General features: G+C 38.9%; 2 protein-coding genes across 2 annotated transcripts in view; both read right to left on the reverse strand.

Annotated features, from left to right (window-relative positions):
- The window catches only part of pggt1b (protein geranylgeranyltransferase type I, beta subunit), a 15,527-nt gene extending 2,494 nt beyond the window's left edge, over positions 1-13,033 (reverse strand). Inside the window, exons 1-8 of the mRNA XM_037681001.1 lie at positions 12,894-13,033; positions 12,419-12,537; positions 7,648-7,712; positions 7,344-7,495; positions 6,231-6,363; positions 2,845-2,890; positions 1,152-1,336; positions 413-521 (exon numbers count right to left, since the gene is read on the reverse strand). Coding sequence (XP_037536929.1) covers positions 413-521; positions 1,152-1,336; positions 2,845-2,890; positions 6,231-6,363; positions 7,344-7,495; positions 7,648-7,712; positions 12,419-12,537; positions 12,894-13,021 — 937 coding nt within the window. The 5' untranslated portion in view covers positions 13,022-13,033. The remainder of the gene's footprint in view (positions 1-412; positions 522-1,151; positions 1,337-2,844; positions 2,891-6,230; positions 6,364-7,343; positions 7,496-7,647; positions 7,713-12,418; positions 12,538-12,893) is intronic.
- Positions 13,034-14,760: 1,727 nt separating this feature from the next.
- On the reverse strand, positions 14,761-19,843 carry LOC119413930 (coiled-coil domain-containing protein 112). The gene is made up of 14 exons (XM_037681000.1): positions 19,799-19,843; positions 18,573-18,700; positions 18,283-18,404; positions 18,114-18,203; positions 17,865-17,940; positions 17,654-17,780; positions 17,439-17,555; positions 17,210-17,347; positions 15,811-15,932; positions 15,568-15,694; positions 15,325-15,492; positions 15,147-15,245; positions 14,876-14,994; positions 14,761-14,791 (listed from the first exon to the last, which is right to left on the reverse strand). Exons 1-14 carry the CDS (start codon positions 19,841-19,843, stop codon positions 14,761-14,763), a joined length of 1,509 nt encoding a protein of 502 aa, XP_037536928.1.
- Positions 19,844-26,471: the final 6,628 nt, after the last annotated feature.

Below are 26,471 nucleotides of genomic sequence, written 5' to 3' on the forward strand. Positions count from 1 at the left end.
CACACACACACACACACACACACACACACACACACACACACACACACTGAAGTTTAGGGTTACAAGTCTTTCCATTGATCAGGCAGAGCTAGCAGCCACAGCCCCACCCTGCCTCGCTGCGCCTGTGGAGGAGGTGAGAGACAAACTGTTTGTTGGAAAAGAGAAGAAGATGGGCTGAAAATGCTCAGACCCACAATCTTTTTGTTCCTAATGAGAGATTTTGTAGCTACAGAGGAACGAGTAGCCATTTCTACACAGTCATTAAACCTATTACTCAGCCCTGCGGTTTTATCATCATTATAAAACCCCAGGGATTAGATTTTATGGAGACAAAAAAACGGACACAGTGGCTCAGTTAATGAGGTTTTACTCGCGCTGATAAAGACGCTGCTCTGCAGGTTACTTCATTTACCTGGATGGCTGTCGGGCCACTTGGCGAAGCCGCCTACCAAACGGTCCTGCGTGGACAGAATGAAGCTCCTGTTCCTTTCAAAGTTCGTGTACTTGAACACGTCTAACAGCTGCAGCAAGAGAGAGAGCATGGAGGACGAGAAGGAAAACAAAAAATGCATACATGTCGATCTGTTAAACTTTGCTGATTTTTATTTGTATACATTTTCACTATTAACTAATTGCTTTAACAAATTGAGCAGTTTTAGGAGTTAAGATGATGCTCTTATAGTTGAACTGAAGGAAAAAGAAAACTGACATTATGTCAAATTCTAATTTTGTTATAAAGCATGACAATGAAATGCTCTTACTTGTAGATAATCTGAGGTTCTTTAAGGCAGGGGTTCCCAACCGTAGTCCTTGAGGAACACCATCTTGCATGTTTTAGTCGTTTCTCTGCTCAGACACATCTGATTTTACTGGTAATTAATAGGTAATTAACAGGCTTCTGCAGAACATGAGGAAGTAATTAAATCACTGAATCAGGTGTGTTGGAGCAGGGAAACGACTAAAACATGCAGGATGGTGTTCCTCAAGGACCAGGGTTGGGAACCACCGCTTTAAGGTATAGCTTTTACCAGAACCAGATTTAGACAGAGTGCATTAAAGATAAAAAGTGTTGAATTGTAGCTTAAATACACACAAACTTGTCAATGCATGCAGGAGAGCATGTTTGATGTGTTTGTTACTTCTGTTGTTACCTCCAGCGTGGCTCCCACCCAAAAGGAGTAGCATGTGTCTACAGGCTTGTTGGGTCGTCCATGGAAACCGTTCTGCTGCCTCATGATGCACCAGCGCCGTATCCTGTCCAGCTCCCGCTGACTCAGCGCCTCTTCTAGTCGACCCATCAGACACAGAGAGGCGATGGCGCAGAACGTCCAGCCACCTGGGCACAACAGAGGACATATGTACGAACAAATCCAGCTGAGTCGGACTTTTAAACGCTGTTAATGTGTTTTCATAAGAATCAGGAGGTAAACAAAATAATTCAGTTAAAAAAAACAACAAAAAAAAAACAGCCTGGATGCATTTGGAACCATATATTCAAAACATAATTGATAGCATCTTGCCTTCCTAACTTCTGTTTATATTAGAAACAGTAAATAACCTTTAATTAAAAAAAAAGACATAGTAAAATAGTGGAGTTTACAAGCTTTAAATTGTTGTTGTGGTCTTCCAGGAAGTAAATGCTGTGTTTTCTAACAGACATTAAAAGTTTAAATTTAGGGGCAGAGCAGCTTTAAAATTAGAGCCACAAAAAATAAAATAAATAAAAGCCAAGCCTTCATGAAATGATAGCAGGCTTTCTGTGCAGTCTACTTCTTTGTGTGTGGTAAAAGGAGTAAATCTGCCATCATGTTACAGCTGCTACTAATCAACCAAGCCTTATTCAATAGCTGCCAGATTTACACAGAGAGGAAATAAGAGGTGTATAAATCTGAATCGGAAACTTACAAAGTGGGTTTGGAGCAATTGCATCATAAAAAAGTTTTTAAAAATGCAGCAAAGTCCCATTCAGACAATGCCTTGAATAAATTGATAAATGTTAATTGCAGCCTTAAAGAGACAATATATCTTGAAATATAGAGGCAAGTGTAAAATAAAAACATTATTCAGAATATAAACTTTGCACAGAAGAAACATCCAATTTCATGCCCAGGCACAGGAGTTTCTTTAACTCCATGTTTCACAAACTGAGCTACACAATTATCAACACCACACAAGTCTGAGCACATCACAAACAAGTGTGGGAGGTCCTGGTGCTGAACAAACACACCTCAAGGGTGGATGGGTAATGGGCTTCAGCTAAGCATCGCTACTGATGCATAATCAATCCTCACGGAGTTGGCTGACTTGCAGAGAGCACAATCTCAGTGGAGCCTATAATGGCAGGAGTCACATATATCACAAGGAGAGAATCGCTACAAACCTTCCGACCAGTTTCATTTGATCATTTCCACAACATTAATAGGAAATACTTTCATCACCGTGACAATGAGGTTAGTATAAGTATGTTCCCAAGCAATGTTTTGAAGGATGAAGGCTTTTGTGTCAGAATAAGAAGGTTTATTAGAGTGGAGGGAGGATTACGGAGAACAATGTAGTGTATCTATAGGGCTGGATTTGAACGGTTAATCCTTTAAAAGCATTTCCTCCCATTAGTCACTTTCATGCCTTCCACTTCATCCTGAAAACACTTTTTGTGTGCATGTGTGATAGAAATCTCGCAGTGAAAAACAAACTAATTAAAAATCTAGATCAATCACGACCATTACATTTGTTCTAAACTCAGACATTTATGGGAAGTAATTTCTTAGTTTTTAAATAAACATCCCTCGTGTGTGTAAACCACTGTAAACTGTTTTATTCATTTAATTAATTTCCCAAACTCACCATGAGACTCTCTCCCGGCTCCCTGGCCAAATGCGTTGTCATATGACTGTGGAGAAGGAAAATAAAAAAATATATATTAGTATTTTCAGTGCAAAATATATTCATAAATTACTAGAGATACACGATATTGGATTTTGTGTTGGCCGATATCCCGATATATTAAAACTTATTTAGCCGATAACTGATACCAATACCAATATTTTTCCCTAAACCTACTTACAGAAACTAGATAGTTTTCTCTGCTGTGGAATTAAAATACATTATTCTGCATGGTCTTTGTCAGTTTGGCCTGCTACCAAATGCAGATGCCAAAAAAGGGGCTGAAAATGATGTAACACTTCAATTGGATTATGTTTAATGTCAAATGTATTCATGATATTTACTCTAACACAACAACACTTGAACAGTGCAAATTTGTAAATTTTCACAAATCTAAACTCAACGATGCGGGTGATGTCATCACGTTGTGCTGGCGCTGCAGGCATCCTTGTCACCGAGTTGTCATACAAAAACAGCACCTTTTATATCGGCGAGTTATTTTAATGGACTGGCCGATATCCGATATTTAACTTTATTGCCAATATTGGCCGATACCAATACCATGTTGATAATATCGTGTATCCCTATTAATGAAAGAAAATGCTGATCAAAATTTGGAGGTACTACAAATAAATTAATAGGTCATTATTTTCTGATTGAATGGTGTAGGGGCAGCGCAGCCGACTCGGGACCCGAAGGTCCTGGGTTCGATCCCCGGTCATTGCACATCTCGTGGTGTCTCTGAGCAGGACACCCAATCCCGAATTGCTCCCCAGGCGCTTACGTAGCTGCCCACTGCTCCACCTGGGTGCATCCCATGTGCGATGGATTAAATTCGGAAAGACAATTTCATCTTTGTATGGGAACCTACAATGATGACAACACGCAGCACTTTATTATTTATTATTATTATTAAAAATGTCACCGCAGTGAAAGAGCTTCTTAAGTGAGACTTGTTCATATCACAAGAGGCATCTCTAACAGGAACTTCCTTATATAGGCATACAAAAGTGCTACAATCAGTGTCGGCTTAAAAATAAATAAATAAATCACAATCATAGGTTTAAAAGAAGAGCTGAAGTAGTTATGTTTCTCTTTTTTTCCTTTTTGCCATCAGCATTTCACAATATCTACTTGCTAGGTGACCTTTAATTTGAAATCGTTGTGGTCCAATTCGGGTGTCATTTCAGCCTAAATTAGCTTTTAATGACACAAAGCAGCTGTTTTTTTTTTTATTTATAAACACGGGTTACCATGAAATGGACACTTTAAAGCAAATCATTGCTGAATTGTCTGCATACAGATGTTTTGTTCTTCTGTCTCCTCTGATAAGAGCAGAACAAACAGCTGGCAAACACAAATAAAACAAATAAACTCATCTTCTCATGATACTAAACATATTGAGGTACCTTCTTAACAGCCTGATTTGCCTATCAGCATTAAAAATTACTTTTTTAAATAATAATAAAAAAATATATTTTTATCCTTTTTTCCCAAGTGTTTTTATTCTTATTTTTTAAGGGGAATGACCCTGTAGTAGTAACGTACGTACGTACGCCACCAACTGTAGTAGTACATATACGAGATATATATGCATACTTTTTCACGAGTTCCTCATCTTTCTGACTGTGTAATGTCGTGCATTGAATTTAACAGAAATGCGAACGAGAGACGTTATTATCTTTGACCCATCAAATGAATGCGGTCATTTATTTTCAGAATCAAAGTTTAACATCAAACATTTACATTAATTTGGCAAAATATGAAAATAATAACAGACAAGTTTCACAAAATAATGAGCTTCAATCACGCGGCGGTGATTGAGGACTTTGCTTCAGATATTTCTAAAATATCTGTACTGATTTTATGAGAAAGCAGAGTTTAAGATGGAGATGGAGATTTATCTTACAGAGAGATATGTGAGGGAATTAATCTGTTTGACCAGAAAACGTGCACGCTCCATCAGATATCAGCTGGCCTCCGGTACACTTAGTCGAAAATAGAACCCTCTACCTGGTTGACGATGGAATCAGCGTCGGAGTAGGTTCCTTTCTGACTCTTTCAGCGTCTCCGTGAGAACTGCCAAACCCTCAGAGAGTCGTACGTGGTGTTCAAACAGAAATTATAATTCCAACATCGTCACTGCATTCTGTATTCCAACGGAAGCACTCTGGGCTTCAGACATCAGAGTTTTCCCCATCAGACATCAGAGTTTTCAGACTCTAGAACTTCTTCAGAACCTCCATCACTCTGAGACTCTTACTCTCTATCACTCCCAGACTCTGCGTCTCAGCTTCTTGCAACTCCTCAGCCTCTGCATGAACTGGGAAGTTGCCACATTTTAAATGGGTCGACTTCCGGGTCATTTGAGAGCTTTTTGATTGGTCGATGGACCAGAAATAGAGGTGTGGTTTGTGATGTAAGATGTTATCATAAGTCAAGGATTGTTTTAGTGACAACAGAAAGATTATTGTAGGACTTCAGACTTCGTGGAGTCTCACACTTATTATCTTCTGAAAAAGTTTAAACATGACATTTTTCTCGGTAAACATTTTAGTTGACCGAAAACCGACCTTTAACATACTTACAAACTTGGCTCATTTCAGACAGAAAATCAAGAAATGCATATTAACCTGATTTCTTCTTTGAATGAGGAATAAAAATCATTACTTACTGTTTATGTAAAATAAAAATGAGTAGTTCTTTTCAACCTGTAACATTGAGTGAACTAACACAATTTGATTATCAAACATTTGTAAAACAGTGATGATCATAGAGAATTGTCTTTTCTGCTTGATTAATTCAAGAAAGAAAGTCACCAGATGGCTCAAACTGTATTCAGATCAATGAAATAACAGTCTCTGTCCATCTGATAGATTTGAGGTCATCAGGGTCAGATCAGGTTCACTACAACCCACCCCCAAAACAATAAAGACTCTGTAATAAAACAGTCCAGTGGGAAATAGACTCGAGCTGAAGTTGCTCGTGGGACGTGCTCTCTACAAAAAGGAGAGCAGATAATACCTCACACCCAACACTTTGATGTGTTGAACGCCCAGAAAAGCAAACACCGAGGATGGAGAATATAAGCTTTTTGTTTCTTTTCTTTACTGTTGAGGCAAAAAGCTTCTGCTATGTCTTTAAGACCATGATGCATTGCTCATTTCACTCCATTTATAACAAATTACGTACTTCCAAGCCTCGCTTAAAGGTGGGTGCCCCGTTTGCTTTGATTTTTCTGCACGGTGCAGAAACAGTGGCTGAGCAATCCCATCGGGATGGATTATTTGTGTTGACTCGCTGATCAAACCTTTGAAAATGTAATATTTCATTTAACATTCACTCACCAAACTTCCTCTGATGTAGTCAATGGCCTTCTGGATGTCCATGCCTGACCAGTCACCCAGCATGTAACAGATACAAGTTGCACAGTAGATAAACCGGATGTCATTTTCACTTCCCTCCGGCACGGCGTAGAAACTGAAAGCAAGATGAAGAAAGTCGCAAGGTCAGCAGTTTTAGAAACAACTAGAAATAAAGTGACTCAAATCACATTTACATTATGTTTGGTTATATTTGCTATAAACAATTATGGATTAGGGCAAAATCAAGTTAAAAACATAAATGTGTACAATTCCTCTGGGTTTTTATTCCCCTCACTTGCGTTGGTGTTCAACACAACACATTCAAAAGGCTTTCTTGTTTGCATTACAGATAAATGTTGAAAACTTACAGAAATAAATGTTTAATTATAAAAGGAAACTCTCTAATTCATTAGAACCACATGGAACATTCATGATGCTTCAATTTATTTCCAGATTAAAACTGGAACGACACGTGTTTTACTGTTTAAGTTCAACGTGACGCTCGTGTTCCCAATGACTCATCACCATTTTCAAGACACAACGTTTCCTTTCAGATTAAAGTTTTTTTTTTGTTTATTTTATGTTTATAGTTTATTCAGGGGCTAAAAGTTAAATGCTTATGTAAAGTCTTTTTACAAAAATCCTTTAAGGATGCTTGGGATTTTTTTTTTTGCAGTTTCAAAAGTGCTTTTATATATAAAGACAAAAACACAATTTCTTTGAATTAAAGCCTCTTTTGAAATCTCAGTTATTTTTCATGCATAATCTATAAAAGATTAGGATTTATGTGAATTTAGTTGATTGACACATTAACACCACAGCCTATACAATGCGCATACAATGTGATCCTCTTTAAATTAGATCCAATTAAACATTTTGAAACTCGTAAATTTAATTAACAGCAGCAATTTGTTCTTAAAGCTGTAAATAAAATATTTATTGGGATTCTAGTTGGGGGGAATTTAAGGGTTCTGGTGTAAAAGCGAGGTAGTGTCAGTTTATATTTAGTCCGTGTTCACATGGCTTCAGGTGTTTCTGAGTCAGAGTGAAAGTGCCAGCACAAATAAGAGCGCAAGTGTAAACGTGTGCGCCGACCTGCCATCCTCCAGCTGCAGCGCTCTGACTCCAGCCAGACAGGCCTGTTTGTTGATCCGACTCAGGTCATCTCCAAGTATCAGCAGAGAGCACAGTCCAGTGTAGGTCATAGCTATGTGACCGCTGTCATATGGATGCAACACACCTGGACCCTGAAGAGAACATCAGAACGGGCTGTCAGAAACACAAACGATGGGAGCAGAACATTTTAATAGCAATATTCTTCTGCCTCATGAGTGATCTGGAAATTAACCCACTAAATGTAGTTAAACTTAAGCATACAATTGGGTAAGAAAGGGAGTACCTTTGTCCTGTAAGGAATTCCAATATGTGAAGATCCTCGTAATCCACATCGGCTTAAATTAGATTCTGCAGGGAAAAAGAAGACGTGCAAAGAATTCCCCATAATATTCTTGTAAACATCAAGAGGAAGTAAAACAAGAGAGCACTTCTTTGATTTACACTCTCATCTCTTTTTTTTTTTTTTGGTTTGTTCTGACCTTCAGTAAGATGCTGCAAAGCAGCTCAAAAAGAAAAAATAAATAATAATTAAAGATAAAAGTGAAGTGCGCTGCTGCCACTTACTGGCCAAAACACAAACGCAACACAGAATATAAGAAAAGCCAACAGCCAAAAATAAAATAAAATAAACTGTGTCCAATGTTTCAGCAGCTTTTCCACATGTGACAAATGAGTATGTAGAGGATATGAAAGGTTACAAAAATGAGTTTTTATTTGCTGATAACATTTTCATGCATTTCCTCTTCTGTCAGAATGTGCAGAAACACATTTTATACACGCTGAATGAATGCATTTATGCAGATTAATTCAGTTGATGCACCTGGGCTCTGCATGCACACAAACATCTTAATGTCTTAAAAGTTTCATAAAAAGCATATTAACATAATGATAACACATTAGGAAATCACAAATGCCACTCATGTTAGGTTTTTTCCTCCCACATCTGATGACAAGGAACCTGCCAGACTCCAAACATATGGCTGCAGCGAAATCACGTCCTATCGAGCGCAACTATCCCTCCATCATTCCTGTTGATGTCGTGAATAATTAATTAAACGGCTATCCAAGCAGATGGTATAGAGCGGCTTGTTAGAGACAAAAAAAAACAAAACATGAAAAATAAATTAATAAAAATCCCAAAAGAAGTCACTAAAAGCTGAAAGTCTAACTTTCTTTTGATAATTAGTTGTAAAGTTGCACCAGGTTACACAAAAACTATTTAAGGCTATTAACTCTTTATCACAAGAGAAACCACTTGACTACATTTTCAAGTTTGAAAACGTTCAAGTTGAATATTTCCAGGCCTTAAGTAGGGTAGAAATTAACTAGAAAGTTCCTGGAGAAACTTTGACGGGGACTGCCTATTTATTATCAAATTGTTATTAATAATACATATTAATATTAATTTGTATTCATATTAATACTAAATATGAATTATTAATATTAATAATTATTAATGTATTGTTAATTGGTCAGTTATTATTAAAATATTAATAATTAATCATCAATACTGATAATATCCACACCAATAATTGGTATTAATCTTTAATATTACTTATTAATAATTATTGATATTAAAATAATTATTAACATTAATAATTTATAATTATATTTATTATTACAAAATAAATAATAATAATGGGTGCCTTCCTTGTATGCTGAACCAAAATGGGTCCATATGTTACTCAGTTTCTGTGAAGAGTTTTCTCCTATTCATTTCCAATGGGAAATTTGGCATTTTTGTTAGCAAAATATGTCGCCATGGTAACTGTGAATGCCAATAAAAGTAATTGCACACTTCCTGGAGCCGGGCCGGTCGTTTTGATATAACTTTTGTGGGGGTCCACATTGCGATTCAGGCCACATTAAAGTGGAAAAAGATGCGCTTTTCAGGTGTAGAATAATAAGTGGGCAGTCACCAACTAGTTCCTGGATTTGGTGAAATATTGCGTCTTTGTTCACAAATTACGTTGCCTTGGTAACTCGAAATGCCAACAAAAGTAATAGCACACATCACGGGGCCGAGCCAGTCGTTTTGATATAACTTTTGTGGGGGTAGACGCTGTGGTTCGGGGCGCATTAACGGAGATAGAAATGTAGACACTCTTCCGAGATGTAGAATAATAGGTGCCGTCCCAATGAAAAACTTCCTCCAGGTTGTGGGTGAGTGCCTCAGACAGAGGACTTCAGGTATCTTCATCTCTTGTTCACAAGTGATGACAAGATGAAGCTAAACATAAGCCGGTGGACTGGGGCTTCATTTGCATGTGGTTGTGAAGAAGGAGCTGAGCCAGATTTACTGATCAATCTACATACTCATCTGTGGTTACGACATTCAGATCTTGACCAAAATCCCAAGCACGAGCAGCTAGCCTGGGTGTCCTTCAGTGCATATCTAGCCTCAGCCTTGGAAATAAGATGAGGAGCTTCAGGATAGCCTCAAGAGTAGAACCAATGCTCCTCTGAATCAAAGCCAGAAACTAAGGTAGCACCTCACTGGGCTGAGACTAGCTCTGTTTACATGGACATAAAGAAATCGGATTAAACGGCCATTCGGAATAAAAATGCGTCATGTAAACGTCCCACTCGGATTATTCTTTGTTGATTCAGCTGGATCCGAATGAATTTATAATCCAAATGAGAGGGCTGGTTTATGCCGATTCATAATCCGAACAGTGTGCATGTAAACACTTAATCTGATCATTTTATTCCAATCGTGGAAAACTGACCTGACTGCGAATGTGCGACCTGTCTGCCTCACGCATTCCCGCCTGGCTAGATGCTGTCGGAGAAGCAAAATTGGTCGGTGAGCGATACAGAAGCTTTGAAAAAGCTCAAAATTATCTGTATTACCTGTAGCTCAATCAGGGCTCCTGACTGACTATCCATGACGCTGATTATTTCATGTTGCTGGATTTATTAGTCCTCATCTGCTCACACAGACTCATGTTAGTGCTGCTGTTGTATTGGAGCATTGTTTTTGTACTATTAGTGTATTCTTAGTTTAGTGAATGTAGTATATTCTTAGTTCGTGACTCGGATCTTACTAATGTTTTTCTTTACAATTTATGTTTTTCTTGGATATAACTGGGACCCTACGTACATAGTTTCGTCCCACCTCATGTACCACATGTGATGTGTATGACAAATAAATCTTTCTGACTCTGTAACGTCTCCACCATCATTAAAACCTGGCGCGGATCCATTTTGGGTGCTCAGGTTTGTTTACGTTCATCACGGAAGTAGAACTTCTTCTTCTGTGTTTTTTTTTTTTTTTAAGGAGAGTTTACCACTCTGCGCACGGCGGTACTTCTATTCTGAATAAAAGTCTGCTGCACGTAAACGCTTGTCGTGAATGGATTGTGCCCATCTAAACTATACATTTGGATTATTTTATATTAATACATTTCAATCCGATCAAAGAATTTTGTGCATGGAAACATGTTGGGAGACTGGACGGTGACTCAACATTGGCTCAATATTTAGAGAAAATACACATATTTCCCACCGTCTCATTGAATTCCGAGTGTTTTCAACAAAAGGAGCCATATAAAAAAAAAAACCTCATGCCTTATTTTGTGTGCACAGCTTGCAAAACTACTCAACTTGACCTGCATTGGATCTGTTTAGGATGCCTTCTGATCCCTTGGCTTTCCAGGCACATCCCACTCCAGGTCAAACCCAGAACTCACTCGAAGGATTATATATATTCTAGAGCCGGACCGATATATCAGTAGGGCCGATATAGGTGTTTGAAGACGTGATGCGCTGATACCAACAAGCAATGTCCTTACTTGCAAAAGGCGTAATTGTACAATGTATCCAGCAGAGGGCGTATCCAGACTACTTTCAAGTCATGGCCGTTCTCCTTAACTTTCACTTTCAGCACAGCCAAAGCAGAGCGCAATACTATGTAGCGCATTTTGCTGAACAGAGCATGGTAAGTTTATTTCAACTGATCTGTAAAATAAATAAATAAATAAAAATCACTAATAATAAATTCTCTTCAATCCTCCAACCTGTTTGTCATTAGCTAGATGCCTCTCAAGTTAACCTAGCATAGGCTATTGCGTTGTAACACTTTATCCAGAACAATAAATCTAACGTAGAGGTAAATATACATTTGTGTTAGTAACTTTTTCTTTGTCGTCCTCAATGAAATGCAATGTTTGTCTGAAATTTTTACTTCTCTGCGAAGAAAAAAAAAAAATGCTGCTGCGGTCATTACGAATTAGGCATTCACCATACGTGACAGACCGTTTAAACAATGAACAGGAAGAGTGTTTCTTTGTTTAATTTATATTTTTGTTACACTTATAACTTTATGGTGAATAGTGGAGGATAGAAAATGTGAATGCATGTTAGGACGACTTCAAGTGTTAAAACAAGTTTAATAGTAGCGGTTTACTTTGATTCTTGATGGTGGACAAAGATCAAAAAATGCCAGACATTTTATCAGTTATCGATATTCGCCTCCCGATATCGGTATCGGCGAAAGACAAAATGTCCATATCGGCTGTGCTCTGGAGGGATGTCTGCGGTTTCCCCTGCCGCCCAAACTCATAAGAGGGCAAGGATGAATTAATTAGAAACTAAACATCTTGAATGTCAATGTTTCAGTCTCTTTTGCTTAAACAGATTCAATTCAAAAACAATTTATTAATCCCAAAGGGAAATTAAATGGAACTCATCATCCTAGTTTCATTAGAGTCGTTATAGATGCTGATGGCTGTGGGCAGGAAGGATCTCTTGAGATTGAGAAAGTATCTGACCAGTCTTAAACCTCTCATTAATATTACCATAAATTTCGGACTATAAGGCGCACCGGATTATAAGGCTCACTGTCGATTTTTGAGAATATTAAAGGATTTTAAAGTGTGCCTATATGGCATTCATAAATCTCTATCAGAGATGATGATGCTTCATCCACCAAAGTCTTGAAGGTCCTAGAAGCTACACAGCTAAATGATCACATATGCAACAAACTTTTGAACTAAACTGACACGATAGCTCATGTTAGTCATCAGGTATAAGAGTGAGAAGAAGTGACCTACTATCTTCTGTGGGCAGAACTTGCTGTGAGTAAATCCACTCTATCATGATGCTCCTGTCCACCATAGTGAGGGCGTCCAGCACGTCCAGACCAGACAGGGCAAAAAACAGAATGGATAACCTGGAAACAGGGCAAATGTGCACCAGATGTTCATAAAAGAACTAAAACTGCACAACAAATAGTGCAAAATGTGTAGTACTAATACACATTCAATACATGTAATGTTAACCGTGTCCACAAGAATTCCCATAAAATATATCTGGTTCGGTGACATGAAGTTTACTGGTTTAGTAAAATTCAGAGCTTTACAGCGTCACTTAATGTCATGGACGAGCTCCCAGATGTTGGGAGGTACGTTTTCGGAGTTGCCTTTTCGATTTCGAGAGAGGTGTAGTACTTTCCCGTCACATGCTGGGTCAAGTTTGATCATCCGAACCCAGCAGCCGGAGGTCCAGTCGGCACCACGGCGCACTCACCGGGTTGTTTCCAGAGAGGAGTACCTCTCCGGCAGCACCTGAAGCGTCCTCTCAAAGAACCGTACATGTCGGTCTTTCAAAAAGTCTATTTGCTCCAATTCTTCAAACTGGCTCTCCCCTTCCGCCATCTTTGTTTCCGCACCTATGGGGAATCTTTTCCGGTACGTTCGCTTTTCAAAATAAAAGCTTTCACCGAGGAGACTAATTGGGGTGAAACAAAATTAATCTGTCTATTTTTATCTTTTTTAATTTTGCTTTTTGATTTAGTGTAATTTCATCAACTTTTTTTGTGTTTTTATAATATTTTTAATGTATTTTATTTGATTTATATATATACTATACCACTTTATTTATAAAGCACTTAAAACAGCAACAAGGCCAACCAAAGTGCTGTACAGACAGAACAACAGGTAACACACAAAGCAAAATACAAAATGAGGTAAATCAGAATAAAGACATAAAAACGATGCAGATAATGACGACAAACCAGTGTAGAGCATCCAGGATCAAAACACAGATCATCTGGTGTTGAAAGCTACTGAATAGTAGTGTTTTTAAACGGGACTTGAAAACCGAGAGGGAGGGGGCCTGTCTGACAAACAGAGGTAACTCGTTCCAGAGTCTTGGTCCTGCTACAGAGAAGGCCCCGTCACCTCTGCGCTTAAGACGAGTTCCTGGAACTGTGAGGAGCAACTGGTCCGCTGACCTCAGGGAACGTGGTGGGACATACGGTTGTAGCAGATCAGAGACATGGTTGGGGCGACACTGTTCAGTGATTTGTAGACATACATGAGTATTTATATTATTGTTATTGTTTTTGTTGTGCCATATTGTCATCTGGTTTGACTATAAAGCACTTTGACCAATCAGTTGTTTTACAGGTGTTACAGAAAATGGGCGATGACAAATTGCATCAAATACTTTTGGAAATAAATGCATTTGTAAACACTTTAAATAGCACTAATACTAACAGAAATCATTTAAGGAACCAAAACCAGATCACAAGATGACCAGTCAGTGCAATGAGAGTACACCGACTTTCTATATTTTAACATATCAGGACATATTAAATAAATCATTAACGAGGTTAATACAATACAACCTGAATTGGATGCACATTTTACCAGTTATGACATAAGTGAGAAAAAAAATCATTTTAATTCAAAATTATTAGCTTGCAAAACCACCTTTCACATTATTAAGTTGCAGTAATTGGCTTCAGTATAACCATATTAATTTTTAGGTCATTGTGGATCCACTTTTCTTTATTTTGCATCAAATTTGCAGGTTTCTGCACATCTCATTTGTCACTATAAGCATTTTAACTGGGTTAAAGTCATGAGCTAGTTTTGGTCAAGCTCCAGCTGTCACAGATGACCTGAGATTTGACTCTTCAGTACTTTAGTATACATGAAAAGTTTCTGGTTGACTCAATGACTGCAAGCTGTTGAGGTATTGTAGCTATAAAAAAAAAACCTGCCATAAATCAGCTTGAAAGTTTTGCCAAATGTGATGAAGTGCACTTCTTACGATGCTTACCTTATCCTAAAAGTTTTCAGCAAAGATTTTCACCTAGGGAACATCCCAAACAAGCCCTTGTTTGGGATGTTCAGTCTTTTCCCAACTGTTACGAGCGGTGTTAAAAGCTAACTCAGGTGTTCTGAGATGTCGCTGTTCGTTCTGAGCGCTTTAATGACAACAGTTTAACTATTTAAAACTGAAGTGACTTTTATTCATAGATGTAAAACTCCAAGTCAAATAAAGGCACAGTTTGGTGTTCAGTTGAGCTCTGCCACATACATCATTGCTGAATTCAGTTTGTTTTAAAGCAGAAAACATTGAATACGATGCAGGACTCCTGATCTCTTCACAGGCCTTGTCTCCAAGTGGGAACAGCTCTGCAACAAAAATAGAAACTTATTCTTACTCAAATCACTTTCAAAGCCCTTGGAAAGTAAAAAATAAAATCAAAAAAGTCCAACCTGTGAAACATTTGTAGCACCGGTGTGTCCCCTGAAGGTCCGATGTGTTTCATCCTCTCCTGCCATCCCTTAGTGGGACGGATTAACCTGGAGGGGTCTCTGTCTATACGACCATCCACCTGCACCAGAAACATTCATTAGCTTTTTTTTGTTTGTTTATTTGTTTTCAGAAATCTACGAATTTTTCAATGTCAGGAGTTAAATACCAATAAAGTTGTTATAAAGATGTTTGATTTTTGTGAATAATTTTGTTTACTGAACATGCATGCACCTTCTCCTTCAGCTTAGCTGTGATTCTTTTTTGTCTTTCCTCTTCTCCCTTTTCCTTCAGCCGTTTTTCATGAAGCTTCGCCTCCACCTTGTGAAGATCCTGAAAACGTGACGAGAACGACTGAAAAACAACATCTAGTCTTGTGTTTTTCTGGTTTTGGCATGTTAAGACGTAGTACCCTTTCACTGAAGCATTTAATAATCTTTGCTGCCTCCCTTTGCCTCTCCTCCATTTCTCGCTGCTCTTCTTCCCTCCGTTTCCTCTCCTGTTCCTCCTCTTCCTCTTTCTTCAGTCGAAGATGCTCCTCCAGGACTAGCTTCACTTCCAGCTGCCGGCAACGCTCCTCCTACTCAACAGAGATCCCCTTTTTAAATAAATACATGAATAAATGTAACGGCAGCAGAAATTCCTCAGAAAGCACCTTTTCCTGTCTCCTCTTGTGAATCTCCTCAATCAGTCTCTGCTCCTCTTCCTCTTCCTCTTTTCGTTTTTTTTCTTCCTTCCACAGTTCGAGTTGCTTTGCCACCTCCATCCTCTCTTCCTCAGTCCTGTAAAAGTGCAAACAATAAGCAAATCTTCAAATGTGTTCACACTGACACACTTTGTGTGAATAGATCAAATGAGTTTCTGTTTATTCTTCTCTTCAGTTTCTCAGCTGACTCACTTGTGCTGCTCGGCCAGTCTCTGGGCCTTCCTCTCTCGGTTTCGGGCCTCTTCAGTTTCCTCTTGATTCTGTATCCTCATCTGACGTTCTTGGTCTTTGCTGGCTTTCCAACGCTGAATAGCCTGCATAGAGTTGCAATGACTTAGTTAAGTCTGTTTAGTTTCATGTGCAACCAGTTTGCATTCATTCACAACAAGCGGTACGCTGATGTCCCCCGATGCTGAGGGATTTTAATAGTGAATGTCTGTAGTTTTTGAGATGAGGGTTTTTCTGGACTGGAATTGAACACAGAATGCAAGTAAGCCTTAATATTTTTGATGCAAGATATTCAAATGGGTAGGAGTTAGACTGAAGAAGAAGAAGAAACAGATTTGTTTTTGTTTTTGCTTGTCCACAGCAGCAAAGAGTGACAGATCCTGGCGAGTGGATTGATCAACTTTATCCACAACCAGGCACGATGGCAGAGCAATCTAGTTTTCAATAGTGACCTTTCTTATGACTAGATGAAGCCATAGACCAAAATGGAACTTGGTACTTCACTTATTTTTCAAGTTATCCTGCTCATATGATGGATGGGCCTGTCACAATAACAAATTTTGCTAGGCGATTAATTGTCTCAGAAATTATTGAGATAAACAATAATATTGTTTGAAATTTGACAATAATTAGTAATTATTGTCAAATTTAAGAAGAAATGTTTATTTGTTTGGCATGTAGGATCTTTTTTGACCACTGGATGGCAGTATAAAACTGTTTGAACTGAATGATGGATAGCGAGGGAGCGAGCAGCGTGTCTCTTTAAGAAAAATGGGAGGGAAGCCCCTTGACGTGACATGGGCTGTCTCTCTTTGGTTCTCAAAATGGCGGATGCTCAGTGTGCTTTGAGCTCTTTAGCATAGAATTTGTCACACAAAGCTTTTAATAAAAAAAGTCGGTAAAAAAAGTTCTCAGCTTCTTTTTGCAGAGAAAAACTTTTTCCACAAAGGCACGGGTTTCAGCTGTGAATTTTGGAGCTTCGACAAGACGGAGGTTTTTTCCAGAGGTCGGCCTGTTAGCTTAGCTCGTAGCTTAGCTTCTCAGCTTAGCTGCTTTTAATGATCCAAAAATGTGATTTTGGATGGTTAAAATAGATTTTAAAGAGAAAATAGAAATGGAGGGGTCAGTGAAGAGCGCTGGTGTTGAGCTTTTTGTCATCCAGTGTCTTCAGTAGAAAGAGAGAGACACGAAGAAACAATAAAGCTGATAAATGAAAATGAGGTCAATAATTTTCATTTATCATGCGATTAATTGATTTATTGTTTATCACGACAGGCCTAATGATGGACACATGGACGGAGGGGATTTTTAATTCTCCCTCTTTGCTCAGCAATGGGGGAATGTGATGCTACAGTTTTGTTACCTCTCTCTTTTTGTTGTTTAAGCTGAGCAGCTCCTGCTGCCACTCTTCATGTTGCTCTATCTCCTCCAGAGTTTTACCTGGCAGGTACAGTTTGGCCTCTTTCCTGTAGGATGGCTGCCCGTTGTACTTTGTCCAAACCTAAAGTTCCAAAGTTTAAGTCAAACAACTATTTTAAAGTCAGGTGAAGTTTCCATGAGCAAAGAGGTGGACAGTGATCTGTGTGCTTAACCTTTAGAAAGGCTTGATGATCAAACTGCTCCCAGCCTCCATATTGACCACCTGTCCTCTGCAGGAAATCCTCCACGGCTCTGACCTCTGCAGGGAGGTCTCTGTCCTTGAGTTTAGTCTAAAAAAAAAAGAATAAAGAGACGCATTCTCTTTTCATTTAGTGACTGATGGCCAGGAAAGAAAATACCGACAGGAGGAAGTTAAGGATAGACAAACCTTAAGAGTAGAAGTTGTGGGAAGTTTGGAGTTTGACTTAAAAGGAAGATTCCAATTTTCAAATCTTTTCTCATAAGCATTGATTTCCTGCTTGCATGTCCTCTCCTCCTTCAGATACTCCTCAAAGCTGAGAGAAACAAAAAAAGCAGTAATTTATTATTTTATTTGTTTTTATGTCAATGCCTGTAATCATTCCTAGGTATCTTCTTGCCACAAACGCTGCTCCTCCTTCAAGGTGTTTATTGAGATTTCCACCTCTGACATGATTTCCTTCAGCTTTTCAATCACTAAAAGCCCAAGAAGAAATATAACATTAACAACATTTTGTCCTAAAACATGATTTATAATGACATTCAATGAATGTCGTAGAAGATGACTGGTCAAATAATAAAATTTAATTGGATAAAATCAAATGCCTTTTCATTTTTTTCCCCCATATTAAAAAGAAGCAAAAACGTACACTGAGGAGTTGGCTTTACATCTGTTAGATGTCCCTGAAATGTCCTCACACCATTTTGAATCTTAGCTAGCTGCTTCTGGAGATGAACCTCTAAAGACAAAAAGTGCGACCGAATAAATTGGAATGTAAAATATTTAAAAAAAAAATAAGAAAAAATAAGCAAACGCACGTTGAGCTCTTCTTTCTTTCTCCAATATTTTTTCATATTCTTCCAGTTCATCATACACATCTGTCCAGCCATGCTTTTTGCACAGAGCATTCAGTGTTTGCTCTTTCTCCATCTTTTCTATCCTATTGGAAAAAAAAAAAAAGAGTTAAACAGTGGAATTTGGAAAATGACTGCTTAGATTAATGAACCAAAGATAGATTTTCTTTTATTTGTCCTTCACTGCATCACTAAAGTAATTGCAGGTTTGTTTGTTTTTTAGATTTGAACATGAATAAAACTAAATCACTCACTGCCTCCTGTTCTTCTCAGCTTCTCGGAGAAATGACACAGCTCTCTGTCTGTCCAACCTCTGATCCACTCCGTCTCTTCTGACTGGACTTGCAGTAGTGGCTTGATGGATGCAGGACTCTCCATCACCCTGAAAAAAATAAAAATAGAGAAGACCCCAAAACTTATCACTCCTAACAGCGGTGATTTTAACCTCTTTTTGGGGATGCTCAAGCACCCCTAAATTTTAACTCAACACCCCTGAAAAAAAAAAAAAACTCAACTGAGTCTGGAAAAATGTAAAAGATGGATAAAGCCTGCGGCCGGTCTCATGAGCAGCTGAATACAACAGTGATAAACAGGAAGTACCACATGTTCCTCTGTATGAAGTTAACTGTAAGTAAATCCTCCATTTTCTGTCATAATTACATTGTAGGTTAATGCTTGAAGCTAGATGCGTTTTGTTTTGTGCGTTTTAAATTTGGGTACAGCTATGTTGCAACATCTGGTTGCATAAGTTTAATCTTTGTTTGTTAATCAGTTAACACTAAACTGATTTTGTACAAAAGTTGTGTAATGTAAAGCAGCGCTTACTTCTTGCTGTGCTGTGCTCTCTAAAATAGTTACTGAATCAAGTGTTTACTTATGGAGGTAAACGTAGATGTTTAACAACCCGTTAAAATACACCGGAATGCAGGAAATGACATCTACTTTATTCAAAATTTTCTGGGTGAGGACTCCCAGACCCCCGTCTCCCACCCCACTACAAATGCTTCTGATGCCAATGGCCACCACGTTGTTCAAGCCATTGTCAGTACTGGGGGCTAAGCACCCCTAAAGGGCAGATTCTAGAATCGCCCCTGACTCCTAATCATAAAGTTACCATTTGAACTTGCCATACATCCGATAATGCAACACTTATTTCCTCAGTACTATTGAATGGCCACACAATACGTAAGCCCGCAACAACTACCGTATCCATTGTCGGACAAAATCGAGTGGTGTAACAAAACATCTAACTTTAAATTATTCTAATTAGTTATACTAAAGATTGGCGAGTGAACCATTAATTCCAGTACCTCCAGTGTACTTGTAATTGGTATCTGTGCCTGTGGTACCTACACGTTTTTAACTGCCCTGCATTACCTTGTCTTTCATTTTGTCCATTGCCTCCAAATTATTTAAACATGTGTTCTCAAACATATGTCCGTTTTGGAGAAAACACAGCAAATAGTTTTGTAATATCTACCGAGCGCAGTCTCTCATCGCGTCCAGTGGTTGCTAGGGCGGCCATGTTTAATCGAGTTAATGAAGAGAAAACTTTATTTAAAAAGAACGCCTTAACAACAATCCCTGTAGTTATAGGTTTCCACCAGTAGAGGTCGCTGCGTGTCAACGAAGAAACGCTGCGTGAACGATAAGATTTAGAAACAGGCTGGTGATATTTATGCTTAGTTATATTTCACTATCACATATAAATGGATGGAAGCAAACCTGATGTAACCAGGAGACGGTAGCCATGACAACAACAGACTCATTTAGCTGCTTCTAATTTGACATCTCTTTTAAATTAAAGAATGATTGGACTTAAACTTTTTTTTCCAACCCTCATTTGAGGTTTTCTGCTAAAATATAGATTTAATGCAGTGGATGGCAGGTTAAGTTAACGTTAGAAAGGTTCTGTTTGCAATCCTTACTGAATATTCATAAGTTGAACTTTTATAATAGTTGCCTTTGTTTTTTAAGAGAGCTTGTGCAAAATAGTCAAATTTATTGAAAAAGTTATGGGTTTAATTTTGTGTTAAGTGTCTCTCAGAATGTGAGCAGGGAAGCCACTGAGGAGACCAGCTGTTACATGTTGGTATGAAGATTACAGAACATGCTAATGGATGTCTCTTAGGGGCAGAAGGTGGTTGTGATGACCTGTCACCAGCGTATATCTGTTTACCTCATTCACGGTTACTTGACCACACACAAACTTATAGATTTCTTTAATGAGAATTTGAATAAATGAGATTTTTCCTTACCCAATGTGTTTCTAACACCTTTATTTTGCTTTGTTTACCCTGTTAAAATACCTTCTTTTTAATTTGCTGGATGTAATTCCCTCCTATTACTCCTGTTACTTAATTTTTGCCTCCTCATAATTGACTGAATTAACTTTTTAATCCTTGGACTTGCTTCTTCTTTTTATAACCCTGTTCCTGAGAAGTGATATATCCGAATGCATCTCAATTCAGCTATTGTTAGAATCGCCTACTCTTCTCATGTTCTCAAATATCTGACAGTGTGTTTCTGCGGAGGCTTTGATAATTTTTCTGCAACAGTTTTTTTTTTTTTTTATAATGGCCAGCAACGACTATAATTAATACAAGAGCTGTCAGAGTGACAGTCAGAAGGAAACGAGAACAGAGACAGTGGAGGGACTATAAATAGGAACCTGAATCCATTATTGAGCGCAGATATTGGGGATGGTCTCTCATGGGGGGCAGAGGCAGAGTTGTCGTTGCAACATAAATAGCAACTGTTCTCAATGAAGAGAGTTATAATTTCCTGTCTCATCTTCAGCCAAAAGACTTGTGTCATTTGGCTGAAGGCACAATCAGATGAAGCTCCTGCTGGTTGCTACAACAAAATCCACCAACAGGAGAGCAAGAAGCAAATCAGATTATTTTGAGCAAAAATGCATCCATCCATTATCTTTACCAGCTTCTTCCTTTCTCGGGTCACGGGGGTCACTGGTGCCCGTATCCAGCAGTCATTGTGCGAGAGGTTGGGTACACCCTGGACAGGTCTCCTGTCCATCACAGGGACACATAGAGACAAACAAGACAAACAACCTCTCACTCACACCTAGGACAAATGCAAAAAAAGATTAAATAAATAAACCAATCTTTAACTAAAATTAAATCTTCCCCCCTGGAATGAAAGTGGCTGAATTTTGTGTCTGCTTGGCAAAAGTCCAACTTCCACAGGACCTTTTCAGCTACATTTGGTGCTTTCATCGCCTGTCAGTTTACTCAGTTAACACCAGACCACTTAAACAAACAGGTGGTTGCTCAACTTCTGTTGCACATTCATCGCAGCAAAGGAAGTGCTTAGCTCTCTCGCTCAAATAAAAATGTTAGCTGGCAGCTTATTCAAAGCAAAAGCCACATTCTTTACTTATTTCTCAAAATAAAGCACATCATGTTCATAATGACTCATTTCACACTTGTCACCATGTTATATTCAGTTAGCCCACCTGCTGCCCTTGGGTTAAAATAATCCATGAGGTTTTTAGGCCTTGTGAATCATTATGACCCAAGGGCAGCAGGAGGGTTATCATAATGAAGGAGTTACTGAAGATGAAGGCAGAGCAAGTTTTTGCATGTACTTCAAAATTATATTAGCTGTGAGAATGTGTCGTGGAAAAAGGGGTGCAAAATGTGCAACAGAATTAAATATACTTAAGTGATTTGTTACATAGTAAAAGTTAAACAACTAGAAAGAAAGCTTTGGTTACAAACCGTCTGACCCTTTCTGTCATGTCAGACAAGTATTTTTTCACAAGTTTTCCTAAAAACATTCACTTTTTTCAGTTCTTGAGCTTTCGCACTGTGTTTACTTTCTAACACCTCAGGTTAAATCAAAGATCTTTGTCCCGGAGGGGTCAGCAAAGACGAGAGACAGAAAGTGAGACCTGACCGCTGAGCACTTCTCGGGAGCTAATGAACTATTTGGAAATGTTATGAGACACGATCCCTGTAATCTGAGAGGATAGTTGGCGTTCGTGGCAGTGGGAGACGGAGCTGGTGCGTACTGCGTAGGTATTTATCCGATCTGCCTCCGTGTTTATTTGTGTATTTTCCACCTCGTGTCCCAAAAGTTTACTGTTTACCTTGAGCCCGTTGGCTGTCAGACAATCACTAAATGGCATTTTTACAGTCAATATTCCCGTTCAGCGTGGACAAGCAAATACAAACGGCAAGCGCAGCCACGATATTTGTGGATGGACACACACACGCACAAGCTTATGCAACTATTCTTGTCAAGAAATTGTACAAACACTCATTTGTGCAGTCTGAATCAAAACGTATCCCTAAACTCTACTAATTTACTTTAAGTCAAAATAACCTGATTTAAATTCACCTCCTGACATAACTCTATTAGGACTGGTGTTTAACCCACATCCAGAACTGAAAAAATATTAGTAATTATCTTTCAAAAATGTCCCAATGAGCTAATTAAAAGTGCTAAAGAGGCAGCAAACTGATGCATCATCAATGTTTAAACTTGATGAGACAATTTGTCTTTTGACTAAATCACTCCTATGAAAACTTGTTTTTTATTCTTTTTTTATTTCTGTCCCTAACTGCATTACTATAGATAATGTTTTAAATTTTACATTAATAAAATGATGTTCAGGCATGCAGCAGAACTTAAAACGGATCATTTGTAGTGAAGGTGACAACGCTGACCCACGGATATAAAAAGAACCGTGATCGTAGCTAAAAGATGAGCTCAGATCTCTTTAAGTGAGGTTCTGTTGTTAAGAACAATCATTATCTCACCTGTTGTAGATAGCTCTTTGACTGAGCTTTGTTTGGAGAAATAGAATTTAATTTCAAATGATTGACAAGCTAATGGCTAGTCTGAGCAAGACAGAGATTAATGTGGATTACTGGCATTGTAAAACAACTCCAGTATCAAATATTTTACAGCATTTCATAGGATCTTGATTTTACAGTTTTGTTAGTTTCATTACACACCTATTATAGTAGAAATATTATAGCATTCTTGCCATAACTAAAGTAGTTTGCATGAATTATGGTGAATTCATTTTATATTGGAGTTGTTTTTAAGATGGCAAAAGTTCACTTTGATCTTGACCATGCTTGGACCAGACATTAGCTCGTCAAACATTTTAGAAGCAAATTAATTTGTCTAAAGCTACAGGTACAACGTTAACTTTTCATAATCCTTCAACAGGACCCCACTTCAAAAGGTTTAAAGTATCCAATTAAAAATTGTAGCTCTCGTAAAAGGGTTAATTATTAACATCAAAGTTCATGCTCAATAATCCAGGTTAAAAATCCAACAAAGTTAAGTCAGGTCCTCTGGACGGTTTCTTTGTGTTGAAACATTTCATCTTTCATCCAAAGGACTTCATCAGTCCGAGGAGCCACAACAAACTCAGTCCCATAAGTAAAACACTCGCATAGTGGGCCAACCAGGATTTTTACCTGGATTATTGAGCATGGACTTCGATGTTTTGAACCACTTTGGCTATGACTGCGTCAGGGGAGTTGACGGGGGAGAGGGCGGACTCTAGAAACCATCTCATCACCATCAAACTGTTTGGCGCACTATATGATTGTGCTGCTTGTGGGACTGAGTTTGTTGTGGCTCCTCGGACTGATGAAGTCCTTTGGATGACAGACGAATCGTCTCAACACAAAGAAACCATCCAGATGATCTGACTTAACTTGGCTGGGTTAATTATTAACATTTTTCAGTTCTCTACCAACACCGAATAGAGGCAGGATCAGAAACATGTGGATCACATGTAGAAAAATCTGGTAAAAACTAATGTGCGTTCATGCACAATGCAGTTTTATCATTTGTCCAAAATCTTGGACATCTGCAATCAAAAACGTCCACGTTGAAAAGCATTTGTTAAACTTGTTTTTCCAAATAATCTGTGTCAAAGTGAAAAACAGGGTCTGTGACTGAAGAGAGGTTTGGTTCAAATCTGAACTGGGTCAGCTCGGTCCAGAGCAAATATGTTGCCCAGGGGCTCTCTAACAGGTTAATGTGTCCATGTGCATGCACACGCTCACTCACACACACATACACACACACACAGGTTTGTATTTATATCCTTATTAGGACTGTGCATTGACTTCCATTCATTTCCAGTTATTTCTGTAGCCTAACCCTGATCCTGACCAGTACCTAACGTAAACCCAGTTCACCTTAATTTTCAACTTAACCCCAAAGTGGCGTCTAGGTAAGTGCTTATACCAGAAAAAGTCCTAAAACGTAACAAAAGCTAATCCACACACACACAGTTAGCTGTGCCACCTGCTGAAATTGTATCCGTGTTCCAAAGCGACCTGATCTGGCTGCTTCCTGCGTAACACACTCAACATGTTAGACTCACGCAGGCTGCCGGGGACACGTGCCTTCACAGCCGTGTGCACACATCAGTCAATCATTTGGACCATCTGCAAAGGGGAAAGTGATCTGTCTGATTATTTTTCCTGCTGAGCATCACTCTCCTTATAAACACACAAACATTTCTGCGAATGCACTTTTTGCTTTAATGAGGCCCGTTTCTTCATAGCTCAGCTGACTTAACGTGCAGGTGCTTATAAACGTCCGAACTCGTGCATGTCAGCCAGTTGGTTTTTGTTACTGCGAGCCCGCATGAGGTTTAATTTACCCTTCAGCAGACAGAGTTTCTCTGGGCTCTCGGAGTCGTGTCAGAGGTGGCATGGATGTAAGTTTAGACTGGACCGCAGGGTCCTGCCCTGATGCTTGGCACCTTTTTTAAGGCTCAGGAATGGAACCTGAGAGGGACTGGAGACAATAAACAGAATATTTTCCCCCACTAGTCCCTTTTTCTTGGATTGATTTCCTTGTGAAATACAAGGCAGATGTAACTTTGGTTGAGTTAAACGTTGACATGTCACATTTGGCACAGAGACCCCAAAGTTTAAATCCCCATAACCTCTGCGACCCTCTCCGCTGACCTTTCATTTATCACCACTAGAGTTTCCAGTGGGCCAACATGTCTGCTGGGTTGAGATCAATTCATTAATTCAATCATCTTCAGTCGTTAGTTTTTTTTTTTGTTAGTTTTTTCTTTGTTTGTTTCTTTTTGTGTGTGTGTGTCTGGCAAGTTTTGGTCCAGGATACCAACTGGGCATTTAAACAGAAGTTTTCATACAGGCTTCTGAAAAGCATTATTACAAGAGATGTTTTTAAAACATCAGTATAAAGGTGAAAGAATTGTCCTTAGTTTCAATTTGTTCATTAATATTTGACAAATTGTATTTCCATCTGTCTATTTTCCTCTCGTTTTCTGTCATCGGAGCATCAACAGGTCCAGGAGAGAAACACAGACGTCCCTCTCTCTTCAGTTCAACCTGTGTGTGTGTGTGTGTGTGTGTGTTGGGGGGGGGGGGGGGTCCAAAATGTTCTCAAAGAGAAGATATATAATCCCTCCTGCAAGTTCTAGATCTGGTCTCAGTGTGATGTGCCTGAAAAACCTCCAGAGGGAAGTGTCCAGAAGGCATTCCAGTCAGGTGTCTGAACCACCTCAGGGGACTACTTTGTGGTGGAGGTGCACCAGCCACACTACAGAGGAAGCACATTTTGGACTCTTGTAACCAGGATCTCATTCTTTGTCCTGATTTATATCTCATGACTACGGTGCTTAGGGCCACTGTACATGACCACAAGAGTGGGTTGAAACGTAGACGGACCAGTAAATCAAGAGCTTTGCTTCTCACCTCAGCTTCTTCTGCACCACGATGGACCGGAGCAACACCCTCATTACTGTGGACCAGAATTTCACAGTTGAGAAGTTACTAAAATGGTCACAGGAGTCATACTCTCTAGTCTACAAGTAGGTTGTGGATTTGAACGTGTCACTTGATGTATTCAATGGGTGGGGAGTGTGGCGTACACGGGTCACTTTTAATGGCGATCCGGTCCCGGTCCACCAGAGCTGTCCCCTGTGTCCCTTTTTGTGCTGTTCATGTACAGTGTCTCAAGGCTCCATGATGGAGAGGAGAGTGGATGGTTAGGGGACCACAGGGTCTTGCATTTGATTTTTGCAGATGATGTGGCGTCTTCAGGCCATGACATTCAGCGTGCACCGGATCATTTCGCAGCTGCCAGAAAAAAAAAGATTAACTTGCCTCCAAATTATT

This window comes from Nematolebias whitei, chromosome 8 (assembly GCF_014905685.2).
Source record: "Nematolebias whitei isolate Nwh7 chromosome 8, NemWhi1, whole genome shotgun sequence".
Lineage (NCBI taxonomy): Eukaryota > Metazoa > Chordata > Actinopteri > Cyprinodontiformes > Rivulidae > Nematolebias > Nematolebias whitei.